Source organism: Capsicum annuum, chromosome 12, assembly GCF_002878395.1.
Source record: "Capsicum annuum cultivar UCD-10X-F1 chromosome 12, UCD10Xv1.1, whole genome shotgun sequence".
NCBI lineage: Eukaryota > Viridiplantae > Streptophyta > Magnoliopsida > Solanales > Solanaceae > Capsicum > Capsicum annuum.
The window spans coordinates 37,001,240-37,013,712 of record NC_061122.1 but is presented as its reverse complement, the minus strand read 5'-3'; the positions used below and the strand labels follow the sequence as shown (position 1 = coordinate 37,013,712).

Sequence of the window (12,473 nt, the reverse complement as noted above, 5' to 3'; positions counted from 1 at the left end):
GGAATATTTGTAACTTTTTCCTTTAATGAAATAGACAATGAAAAATTTCACTAAAAGAAATTTTGACAGTGTTTTAAATCAACACAATACATAAGTGTGAGGTGAGGGAGAAATTAGTAACAAAACCGATTGACCTGTTACCAGTCACCTCGAAGTTCAGTTGGGCAAACTTCAATGGCAAAGGTCATTCGAAATCTTCTGTCCCGTTCATCTTCCGCTCTACCACCGCTCAAATTCCCCGACCTCCGCTTCCACGTCAACTGTAGTTTCTCCACTTCCGCCAGCAAAACTCCAAAGAACAAAGTCAAAAAATTGAAGAAGAGCAACAACAACAACAATAGCAGTGTAATAATTAACCAAAGCAAGCTTAAACTTTCGCAAGTGAAGCGGCGGACTCGGTCGGAGAAAGAGCTTGATGAGGAGACGTTTATGAAGATGTATGGAAATGACAATTCTGTACATGTACCTGTCTTGCTTGGTGAAATTCTGGATGTTTTTACTTCTCTTACTCTACGATCTTTCCTTGATTGTACTCTTGGTGCTGCTGGCCATTCCTCCGCGGTTAGTGTTTTCCTTTGTTTTCACTTTTTGGAGTTTTATTTGCTTGTTTCCATAATTTGATGCACAATTGATAATCGAAGGCCAATTGTGAAGCAGTTTTAGGAATTATCTTCGAAAAACTGGTGTGCTAATCGGGGAAAATCCGAGAATTTAGCTAAGAATAAGAAGAAATTGAGAGAGAGAAAAGAGATTGGTTGTTATTCAAATGGATGTAACAATCAGTACAATGGTTTATATAGCTAAAACTCTTAATTGGATAGTTGTAACCGCCTTAACTAACTTTGGGACAGTAACAGCTACAGTAAAAACAAATTTTTAAACTATCACTATCATTTTAATAGTTTTAACTAATCAATGCCAGCTCAGCTCAAATTCTTGCTTTCTGCTCTTCTTTGTACTCCATGTTGCATACTTGTAACAATACCCCTTCCTTTAGCAGATTCTTGACCTCAAGGATTAAAAGAGGAAAATCTCAATCGAAACTCAGAAGAGAATTCCCACGTAGCCTGATCTTCATCCAAATTGCTCCACTTAATAAGCAATTGTTCCATTGCTTTGTTACCTTTTTTAACCAGTCTTTTGTCTAGAATTCTCTTCGGGGTGGAGCAGTAGGGACTGGACAAATCAATAACAAGAGGGTGAGCAATGTTGACAGGAACTTCATGGCATTTCTTGAGCTGAGAGACATGAAATGTAGGATGAATAAGAACCTCACTAGGCAGCAGTAGTTTGTAAGCAACAACACCCACTCTAGCCTCAATCAAGTAAGGATCATAATACTTTGCGGCAAGCTTGTTCAAAGGCCTTGTTGACACTGAAACTTGTCTGTAAGGCTGCAACTTCAAGTAGACCCAATCACCTACTTCAAAGGTCCTGTCAGATCTATGTTTGTCAGCCAAATGTTTCATCCTTTGCTGAGCTCTGAGAATGTGAAACTTTAAGAGCTGGATGACAGCTTCTCTGGCAATCAATGATCTATCAACCATTTTAGACTTTGATTCACCAGCCAAATAGGGAAGATGGGTAGGAGGTTTTTGACCATATAGGATCTCATAAGGTGTGCATTTCAAGGTAGTCTGATAGGTAGTGTTATACCATCATTCAGCAAGGGGCAAGTAAGACAGCCATTCCTTAGGCTTGTCTGAGCAAAAACACCTCAAATATGTCTCTAATGTTCTATTCAACACTTCAGTTTGCCCATCAGTTTGAGGGTGATAGGCAGTAGATTGTTGCAACTGAACTCCCAATAAGCTAAACAACTCCTGCCAAAAGGTGCTAATGAATATAAGATCCCAATCACTTGTCAAGGTAGCTGGCAACCCATGTAACTTAAAAATGTTGTCAAGAAAGCTTTGAGCCACAGTCTGAGCTGTGTAGGGATGCTGCAAACTGATAAAATGACCAGACTTGTTTAATCTATCAACTACCACCAATATCACTTCTTTACCTTATACTTTAGGCAAGCCTTCAATAAAATCCAAACACACATCTGTCCAGATCCCATCAGGAATAGGCAGAGGTTTTAATAACCCTGGATAAGCAGCAACATCATATTTGTGTCTTTGGCAAATATCACATCTGGTAATGAAATCTCTGATGTCAGAGACAAGTGACTTCCAGTAAAACAATGTCTGCAATCTTCTGATAGTAGCATCCAGTCCTAAATGTCCCCATTGAGGAGTAGCATGCCATAGATTGATTATATCCTTTCTCAACTGCAAGTCATTTCCCACGACTAATCTGCATTTCCACCTTAGTTGATCATTAATCCATGTAAAAGACTTAAAGGAATGAACTTGTAGCCTGGTAATTACCTCCTGCAATGTAGGATCAGCTTGCCAAGATGCTTGAATTCTTGATTATAAAACCTCATCATGTGTCAACAAAGAAATAGCTAAAAGCTCAGCCTCAGGTTTCCTAGAGAGAGCATCCACAGCCTTGTTCTCAGAGCCCTTATATTCAATAGTGAAATCAAAAGCCATCTGTTTGGTTATTCCAGCAACCTGGAAATTAGTATGGATATGCTGCTCTAAGAGATATTTTAAGGATTTTTGATCAGTCTTGACAACAAAAGATCTTCCTAATAAGTAGTGAGACCACTTGGTGATAGCAAAAATCAATGCCAACAATTCTCTATCATAAACCGACATAAGTTGATGTTTTGGTGCCTAGGACTTGCTGATAAAAGCAATGGGGTGGCCTTCTTGTATAAGTACAGCACCAATACCTGTCCCACCAGCATCAGTTTCCACCAAGAAGGTCTTAGTATAATCAGGTAAAGCCAACACTGGTGCAGATGTCAATGCCTTTTTAAGCTTCTCAAACGTAACAGTAGCCTTATCTGACCATATGAATCCCTCCTTCCTTAAAAGTTCATGGAGTGGTTGACAAATAGCACCAAATCCTTGTATAAATCTTCTATAATAGCCAGCTAATCCCAGGAACCCTCTCAACTGTTTGAGATTACTAGGAATTGGCCAATGTTGAACTGCAGTAATCTTCTTGGGATCAGTAGCAACCCTTTTTGCACTTATGAAATGACCAAGGTATTCCACCTTCAACACACCAAAAGCACACTTGGACCTTTTAGCATATAACTGAAATTGCTGCATCGACTCAAAGTCTGCTTGTACTTGAGCAACATGATCAGTCCAATTCTTGCTGTAGATCAAGATGTCATAAAAAAAGTCTAGGACTGATTTCCTCAATAATGACTTGAACACAAAGTTCATAAGACTTTGGAATGATGAGGGGGCATTAGTAAAAGGTATAACTAAAAATTCATAGTGACCCTCATGAGTTTTAAATGCTGTCTTGTGAATATCTCCTTCAAACATTCTCAGCTGGTAATATCCTACCCTGAGATCTGTCTTTGAAAACACCTGCTCACCCCCTAATTCATCCAACAAATCTTCTATAATAGGGATAGGAAACTTGTCCTTAATAGTTAGTTGATTGAGCTCTCTGTAATCTACATATAACCTCCAGCTTTCATTTTTTTTTCCAACCAAAACTACCGGTGATGCATAGGGGCTAGTGCTATGTTGTATCACATCTTGATCCAACATTTCTTGGACCAACTTTTCTATAATATCTTTCTCAAATCCAGGATACCTATATGACCTCTTACTAATAGGATTAGTAGGTTCCATCAATGGTATTCCATGATCCAAAGGACCCTATGTGGTGGCAGAGTTGAGGGAATCTCAAATATCCTTTTAAACTGATCTAGTAAAGGAGTTAAAAGAGAAGGTACTGCATCACCTTGGTCAGCCTGAATGTGACAACAATGAACCACCTCATAGTCAGCAGGAATAAGGGACAACATGTAAACTTGAGCATCCACCTTACAATGCTTGATAAGGCCTTACTGCTGGAAGTTTTCACCTGATTATTTGCTTCTCTCAAGACACACCTCTTCCCCTGATACTTGAACTCAATGATTCTGTTTCGGAAATCAAACCAAATCCTTCCCAAGGTGTTTAACCACTGCACTCCTAACACAATGTCTACATTTCCCAGAGGAAGAGGAAGTAGTAGAAAATCTGAGGAAAAAGTAGTTCCTTGTAAAAGCCATTGCAGATTCTTGCAAATTGCTGTTGTTGTTACCATTCTCCCATCAGCCACACTGACAGCCTGTTCCACTATATTATTAGCCGGACATCCTAACTTCTTGGAAACTTCTTGATCTATAAAGTTGTGTGTGCTACCAGTATCAATTAAAACTTGCAGAGGTTGCTTTACATGGTATCCGGTCACCCGGATAGTTTGATAGCCATTCATACCGGTAAAGGCTTGTAATGAGATAGTCATCAACTCCTCTTGGTCCAAGATAATTTAATGGTCTGCATCATTACTTTCTAATCCATCCCCTGTATCTTCATCCACCACATCAATCAAGTAAAGTTGCTTCTTAGAGGCACACTTATGTCCCAATTCATATGTCTCATCGCAGAAAAAACATAAGCCTTTAGCCCTTGTTTCATTCATTTCTGCAGATGTTAATCTCCTTCCAGTGCTATTTTCACTTTTTTGAAATTCTTGTTAGTGTAGCCTTTCCTTGCTTTGTTAAAAGCAGTGCTTGCTCCTGCTGTTCTCTGGAACACAGGTGGTTTAGAATCTGCAGGAGTAGGTAATATAGGACCTTGTATTCTCCCACCATTTTTTAATCCCCAAGAACTTGCTTGAGCTTGAAATACCTCATCTTGCAATCTTGTCAACTTATAGGCTCGCATCAATGTTCTTGGAAAACTGCAATCTCACAGACTTATTCAACTCAGGTGTTAATCCACCTAAATAACAACTAATTTGGTTCTCAACTGACAGATTGACAAAACTTAATAGTCTATCAAATTCAGCCTGGTACTCTTTGACGCTACTTGTTTGAGTCAACTTCTTGATTGCTTCCATAGCATCCTCAAACCTTTCCCTAAATCTTTCATTTAAAGCTAAAACATACTCTGACCAACTCAATTCCACACCTGAGTTTCTAGACTTCATGTAGGACCTATGCCAGGTTATAGCCTCCCCTTCCATGTGCACAGAAGCTATCCTAACCCTTTGGTCAAATGGAATATCATCCACCGAAAAATACTGCTCTACCTTGTATAACCTACTGCGTAATTCTGAACCCAAGAATTTGGGGAAATCTAGCCTAGAGAATCAGTGAAAAATGTACCATGATTCATATTCTCCTTGGGCCTGTGATCATTGGGCAAATCCATAGAACAAGCTCGAGCAGTTGAGGATTCTGCCCGACCTCCTTCTTTGTCCCTATTAACATCCCCTAATCTTGCTAAGCTTTCCTTCAACTCACCCAATTCCTTATCAGCTTGGGTGTTTCTGTCCATGATGCTAGTCATTCCTTCCACCAATTTCTGAAGCTGATCTTGCATCTGGGATATTTTATCCTCCATGACTTCAGTAGATTTGATTCTGTTAACTATTTATGGCCGAAAATCGAGTGGCTTTGATACCAATTGATGCACAATTGATAATCGAAGGCCAATTGTGAAGCAGTTTTAGGAATTATCTTCGAAAAACTAGTGTGCTAATTAGGGAAAATCCGAGAATTTAGCTAAGAATAAGAAGAAATTGAGAGAGAGAAAAGAGATTGGTTGTTATTCAAATGGTTGTAACAATCAGTACAATGGTTTATATAGCTAAAACTCTTAATTGGATAGTTGTAACCGCCTTAACCAACTTTGGGATGCAGCTACAGTAAAAACGGATTTTTAAACTACCACTGTCATTTTAACAGTTTTAACTAATCAATGCCAGCTCAACTCAAATTCTTGCTTTCTTCTCTTCTTTGTACTCCATGTTGCATACTTGTAACATAATTATCGTCCTTCAAAGAGAGGTGATTAGACGAGATATGACGTCGTTTCAGATTGCCGTGCATGACCTCGGATAGTAAAATGTGGAGGATAAGGATTACTTGGAAAAAACTTTTTACACCAAGCCAATATATGTATTCCATGTGTTTGAGGGTAGAGTTCATTTTAATTAACCATACTTAATGAAAATGTATTCTACTTCAATAAATCACTTAGCCATGGTAAACCACATTAGTTTGGTGAACGGATGCAGGTAAATTTTTTCCATTGCTGTAGTTGGTTATCAAGTAGTAGAGCTTTGGCTAGATAATCCTTGCCGTTAGTGTTTTCCTTGCAAAATAGTACTTGTACTTCCTTCTTTAAATAATTATTGTTCGGGGAAAAACGATTAGATGAGATATGACGGTGTTTCAGCTTACTGAATTTATGACCTTAAATAGTAAATTGTTGAGGATATGGATTACGTTAGTAGGTTAGCAGGTTAGAGTGTTGGCTAGATTTTCCTTGCCGTTAGTGTTTTTCTTTGTTTTTACAGTTGTACTTCCTTCTGTACATAATTATTGTCTTTTTTTAAAGTATCAGGGGAGGTGATTAGACGAGACATGAGGTAGTTTTAGTGTGTCGAGTTCATGGCCTTAGATAGTAAGTTGTGGAGGGTATGAATTAGGGTTGTAGGTTAGCAAGTAACAGAACGCTGTCTAGCTAGTCCTTGCTGTTAGTGTTTCCCTTGCTTTTTACGCTTGTATTTCGTTCTTTCCATAATTATTGTCATTTTTTTGAAGTATTGGGGAGAGGTGTTTAGATGAGACGTGACGTCGTTTTAGTTTACTGATTCATGGCCTTAGATAGTATGTTGGGAAAGATACGGATTAGCGTAATAGGTTAATAGGTAGTAGAGTGTTGTCTAGCTAATCCTTCCATACTAGTAGTCGTAATATTTACTCTTGTAGTTTCTTGTCCTTAAGAGTTTTTTTAATATCCATTGTTTCTTGTACTTCGACTATCATATTATTATATTATTTTGGTGTAGTTATTGTTCAACATGTTTTGTTATGTGTTCACATCCGTTACTTCCTTTTTTTTTTAAATTGCTTTGAGCCGAGAGTCTATAGAAAACAACCTCATAACCTTAATGTAGGGGTAAGGTCTGCGTACACTCTATCCTCCCTACACCCACATTGGATGCGTTGTTGTTGTTTCTTTTTTTTTTTTATAAATATATTATCGTGTCATTTTGAAAGTTGAGCCGAGGGTCTATTGAAAACAACCTCTCTACGTCTGAGGTAGAAGTAAAGTCTGCGTACACTCTACCTTCCCTAGACTCCACTTTGTGGGATTATATTGGGTGTGTTGTTGTTGTTGCTTTTCATTTTGAAACCAGAAAATAATCTAGTAATTTGTTAATCTTTTGCGTTTTCTAAATATTAGGTTTATATTAGAGAAGTAGAAGGATTAAGTCATATCATGTTATACCTAGTTACATTCAATGTTTTTTCATGGAATATAACTTTGGGAATGAATTTGTTGTCTCATATATACATAGTTGCATTAGGTTACTTGCATAATTTATGTTGAGGTGTTGATATGGAATTATTTATCTTCTATGTTGAAAATTTTAAAAGTTATTTGCTTGTGCATACAGATAATTCGAGCTCATCCCGAAATGCAAGTATATGTAGGGCTTGATGTTGATCCCATTGCACATCAATTGGCTCAATCTCAACTGAGGAGTGTCATAGATAGGGACTCTTTTGATACAGCTGCTGCCTTGAAAGTGCATACCTTTTTGAAAAATTTTAAGGACGTCAAGTCTGTGCTTGGTGAAGTTGAAGATGAGTTATTGGCTTCTGGAGTTAATGGGATCTTGATGGATTTGGGTATGTCATCTATGCAGGTCTGTACTTGAATCGCATCTTAGAGACTACTGTAAAACTTCAAGTTGTTTGCTCGATAATCTGCTTTCTGTGGGCTTAGTTTTCTTCTTCTCTATGTGTGTGACTACTGTGTTAGTTGGCTGTATATGAGAAGAAAAGTTAGTCACACGGAGTTCTTTAAAACTTTGAAAGACTCTTTTCCCCCAGCTAAAATTGGTGCTTTTGATAACTGACTTCGGTTCTCACACTTGGGTGAGAAATATATTTCTTCCTGTTTATCATCTATTGGAGAAATATTTAGAGACACGAGGATACAGATTTCTGAGTTAGTATCAATTTCTTGAACTTTTTTCTATATTTTATTCAGGTAAATGATGCTGAAAGAGGCTTTAGTGTGCTGAAGAATGGACCTCTTGACATGAGAATGAATCCAAAGGTAATTTCTTTCCAGATTCTGTGTGAATTTGACAGTCATTCTGATTTGTACAGCTCTAAAATGCTACTAGTATGTTATGCTGCATTGCACTTTGGCTTATGTTTATTGCATTTCCAATGTCTACTCTTTGGAAAACTATATTGATCTTGTGATTCTATTCCTATGCTGTAATGCACGGTTAAATTCAACTAGATTCATGTATTCTAGTTGGTGCTATGTTGATTTTGATATTGCGTTTCTCTGGTTTAATGGGTGGTCAATTTCTACAACAAACAACATACTTGAAAAATGTCATCTTTTTTTCTTTTTCTTTTGTATTTGTCGTCCTTCTTTCTAATTGTAACTGTTAAATATATCATTTGGCAGTTGGTATACACTTATATGGTGTGTCGTCCTTTTGTGAAACTTGTAGCCTTGTAAGGAATATTCAGAAAGGTGGGTTCTAGGTAAATACAACTTTAAAAGCAGTTCAACAAAGAAAATTCAACTTGGATATCTTTTTAGTAGTAGATGTTCTGAATAACAAGAAAGTGAGGAGTACTCAATGGTAATATTGTCAGCTAATGATTAATGGGAGATTACTGGTTTTCTGGAATTGAATTATAAAAGGAATGGGGTGAATAAAATAATTCTTTGGCACAAAAATAATTTGTGGCAGGGATTAAAGCACTCTTAAGTTTGAAAATGAAGTAAAATGCCTCCCCTGTGTCTAATGTATAAGATCAAATGAGGATGAACATTGATAAACCTATTTTTGGCTGCATTCTCGATTGCAAAGTACTCTGATACCATGCAAGAATGTGCTTGCAAATTCTGATGTACATATGCATTAAATTGTTGAAGGATTAAAATTTTTGTTTCAACTTCTCTTTTTATCCTTTTTCTTGCTCACCTTTTTCATTCAGTGCTCATCAATGATGTACATAAGATATTACATCAATTTGTTTTATCAGTGCAAGATATTACAATAATTATCAGTTATCATGCTCGCATCCTATTAAGTTTTTGTTGTTGATGTCACCGCTCTCATTCTATACTTTCTTATAAAGAATTAATTAATGTGGAGCAAAAGTTCATAGAGTTTTCCTTGATTAACTGACACAGGACTGTGACAGGCAACTCTTAAAGCTGAAGACATACTGAATTCTTGGCCAGCTGATGAAGTAGGACGAGTTCTGCGGGACTATGGAGAAGAAAGCAATTGGTACTCTCTTCAAAACAGAATTGTTAAGGCTCGTCTACATGGAGGGCTACATTCTACCAATGAGCTGGTAGACCTTATTCAGAATTCAACTTCGAGGACTAAAGGTGGTTTTCTCTTCCAGGTGGCCTCGTCTCATGTTTTAAATTTGTCTAAAAGTATAATTTTCTTAACTCTTATTAGTGGGATTTGGTGTGGTGGGTGCTTATTCGTACTTACAATCTTCTGCACATTCGTGTCTGCGGAAATGAGAAATGTGATAATACTTTGGTTACTTGCTTAAGCAGGAAGGCAAGGTTGGATTAAAACAGCTACAAGAGTTTTTCAGGCTTTGCGGATAGCTGTTAATGATGAACTCAAGACTCTGGAGGATTCTATCCGTGCTTGTTTTGAGTCTCTCAGTTCTGGTGGAAGGCTCGCCGTAATTTCATTCCACAGTTTGGAGGACAGAATAGTAAAGCAGGCATTTCTCAATATTATGAACTGCAGTGAAGTTGATGGAGGTGGGGTTGAAGATGAAGAAGGGAAGCGCTTACGCGAGCTGAGGAAAATTAATCTGGATACTGTTAAAGAAGAAGCATGGATAAAACAGGTGATCCAAAGAATAAATGGAACTATCCTTACTAAAAGACCCATAACACCATCTGAAAAGGAGGAAACATTAAATCCTCGAAGTCGGAGTGCTAAACTAAGAGTGATTCAGAAAGCCTGAAGAAAGGTGGATGTTATAGACGTAGCGGACCTTAAGGAGATCTTTCATTCTCGAAGCTGAGGAGCTTTACCATTTGTTCAACATCTAAAGTTAAGTAATCACATCTTTTTCCCGATCATCCTTCGGCTTTATTCATCATGCATAGTTGTCCTCAGAAGGAATTAAGCCTTATGAAGCTCTAGCTCCTCTAGACTTGTCATCCATTTCAATGATTCACCAATTGAGGGTACGGCATTCTAATCTGCTAATTTTCACATTGTTCCATCAAGGAAATGGTGTACGTATTACAAGTAAAAAGTTGTTATCCTTACTGTCCGCCAAGACTATAGAATTAAAGCTTGAAGGTTCAAGCTTGCACCTTAATATGCTAAATTCCACAAAAACCAACTTTAGGTTACTGGCGATTCTGGACGTGCAATATAGGAAAGAACTTGACCGTTATTCCAAGGTCTTAAATATCCTAGATTCCGAGTAGTTCAGATTATCCCGAGGCTTTGAGATCAATGTTCTTGATATGTGATTTCTTTTTTGATTCATTCTTTACTTTGTTGTACTTGAAGCAAGTACCTCACTGAGAGCTTTGTATGTTCACGAAGTTCCACTACAAGGTTTCTTTTACCTGCGTTTCTTTCAGTTGTTGTGTTTAATGTGCCTTGCATAGTAGTGGAGATGATAATGAGAGTTAAATAGTGGACTGGTGTATTGTTATTTTGTTTTTGCAAACCTTTTATAGACTCTGGAGTTGTAACTTAAATGAGTATGGTGATAATAGATTATTTTGTCTAAAGGATTAGCGATTTGGTAAATTCCATAACGAGGCATGTTTCTACTTTGGCCAAACTTACTACTTTCTTTTCATTTAAGTTCAGAAATGATACAGTTACCGAGCATCGGGTGAGGTAAAAATTCTATCGGCAAGCGCTCCCCCGTTAAATAAACCTTATGCGGTGCCAGTTTGGATTAATCGAGACCCAATCCTTATGCGGTGCCAGTTTGGATTAATCGAAACCCAATGCACATACTTGCATGAGAAGCAAAAGAAAAATGCACTTACAGTTGATGGGTATTCTTTCACAAAGTTTTCAGCTAGTAATAGAAGTATCTTTCTTACGTATGAAACCTCAGCGAAATTTGCTTGTAAAATATACTTCACAGTAGCTGTATACAACAACATACTAGAAAGACTGTTTTCGCTAGATGCTCTGCTCAAATAAAACATATATCAAAAAATTAAGTATGTATAACAAATATTGTCGAAGAAATCTGTTGAAAACAATGAAGAGAGAACAGTGACAAAATAATATATAAAACAAAGAAAAAAATTGAAGTCTGATATATCAGTCCAGAAACACTATCGTACCACGTGTTGAACTTTTCACTACTTCAAACTGAACAAATAATAACTAAATACATAAGAACAGAGATGTGAATTCCTTCAAACATGTAACTTAGCTTCATTCTTCCAGTTGAACCAATGCAAAACACAAGTCAGTACCCTTTCTGAATGCCCACAATTGCACCTTTTACCGGCTTTCAAATTATTGTTTCTTACAACTTCACTCCAGTAAGTCACCAACACATAGTTCACTAACAATAATGTTCCTCTTTGCCTTCTTCTTGAAGCGTTGTTGATCTTCGTTGGCTAATTCTCGTGATCTTTTTCTGATAATGGGCAATTGTCTCTCAAATGCAAAATTAGCACTGCCCTTCCTATTGATTTTACACACTTCACGTTTTTGTGAGGACTTTTCGTGACGGAAGAATTCTTGATTGCTGACACCAACATCCCAATATATTTTGAACACTCTGTTTTCCCTTTCATCAGAATTATTTTCCACAGCTTTCTTGATCTTCGATTCGTCACCGTTGCAGAAGAACTGTTCAGCAAATATTCTTGCCCTAGTGTTTCGCATTGATCGTTTCCTCTTTGGGATGACGAAACCAAGAATTGAATTTTCTTGATGATCAATAACATGTGGGAATGAAGACAAAGCAGACTGGATATTGTGAGTGATTCTGTACGGAATTGTTCGTCACGTTCAGCGATTAAGTTGTCTTCTTCACCGTACTTGGATTTGAACCAGGCAACTTCAGAGACAGCCAGCAAATAGTCCATTTTGGGTGTAAATCGTCTGGACTCAGCATTGTGATTACCACGTGTTTTAATCGAACAAACAACACAGTAGAGAGAGAAATATTAGGGTAATATTCTTCCGGTAATTGAAAGACCACTCAAGTTGTGAAGGAGTGTGTTATATATAACAGTTTGGGTTTAGAACAAGGAAATTCTACCCCCTCCCCTCTTTACCAACACAACACACGCTTTAATTAATAAAAACCTAAGACTTCA

The 12,473-nt window shown here is 37.4% G+C and overlaps 1 protein-coding gene across 1 annotated transcript; it reads left to right on the top strand.

The window, feature by feature from the left end:
- The first annotated feature begins 85 nt into the window (after positions 1 to 85).
- LOC107851349 (ribosomal RNA small subunit methyltransferase H) lies at positions 86 to 10,925 on the top strand. Its single transcript, XM_016696328.2, has 5 exons — positions 86 to 561; positions 7,543 to 7,794; positions 8,142 to 8,210; positions 9,326 to 9,518; positions 9,699 to 10,925. Exons 1-5 carry the CDS (start codon positions 175 to 177, stop codon positions 10,121 to 10,123), a joined length of 1,326 nt encoding a protein of 441 aa, XP_016551814.2. The 5' UTR covers positions 86 to 174; the 3' UTR covers positions 10,124 to 10,925.
- Positions 10,926 to 12,473: the final 1,548 nt, after the last annotated feature.

What these genes read in the sequence shown, in the direction of transcription:
- LOC107851349 (XM_016696328.2), top strand. Translation starts at nt 175, where the DNA reads ATGGCAAAGGTCATTCGAAATCTTCTGTCCCGTTCATCTTCCGCTCTA. An exon ending in ACATGAGAATGAATCCAAAG is followed by an intron (nt 8,211 to 9,325) that starts GTAATTTCTTTC and finishes GGACTGTGACAG; the next exon opens with GCAACTCTTAAAGCTGAAGA. An exon ending in TTCAACTTCGAGGACTAAAG is followed by an intron (nt 9,519 to 9,698) that starts GTGGTTTTCTCT and finishes TTGCTTAAGCAG; the next exon opens with GAAGGCAAGGTTGGATTAAA.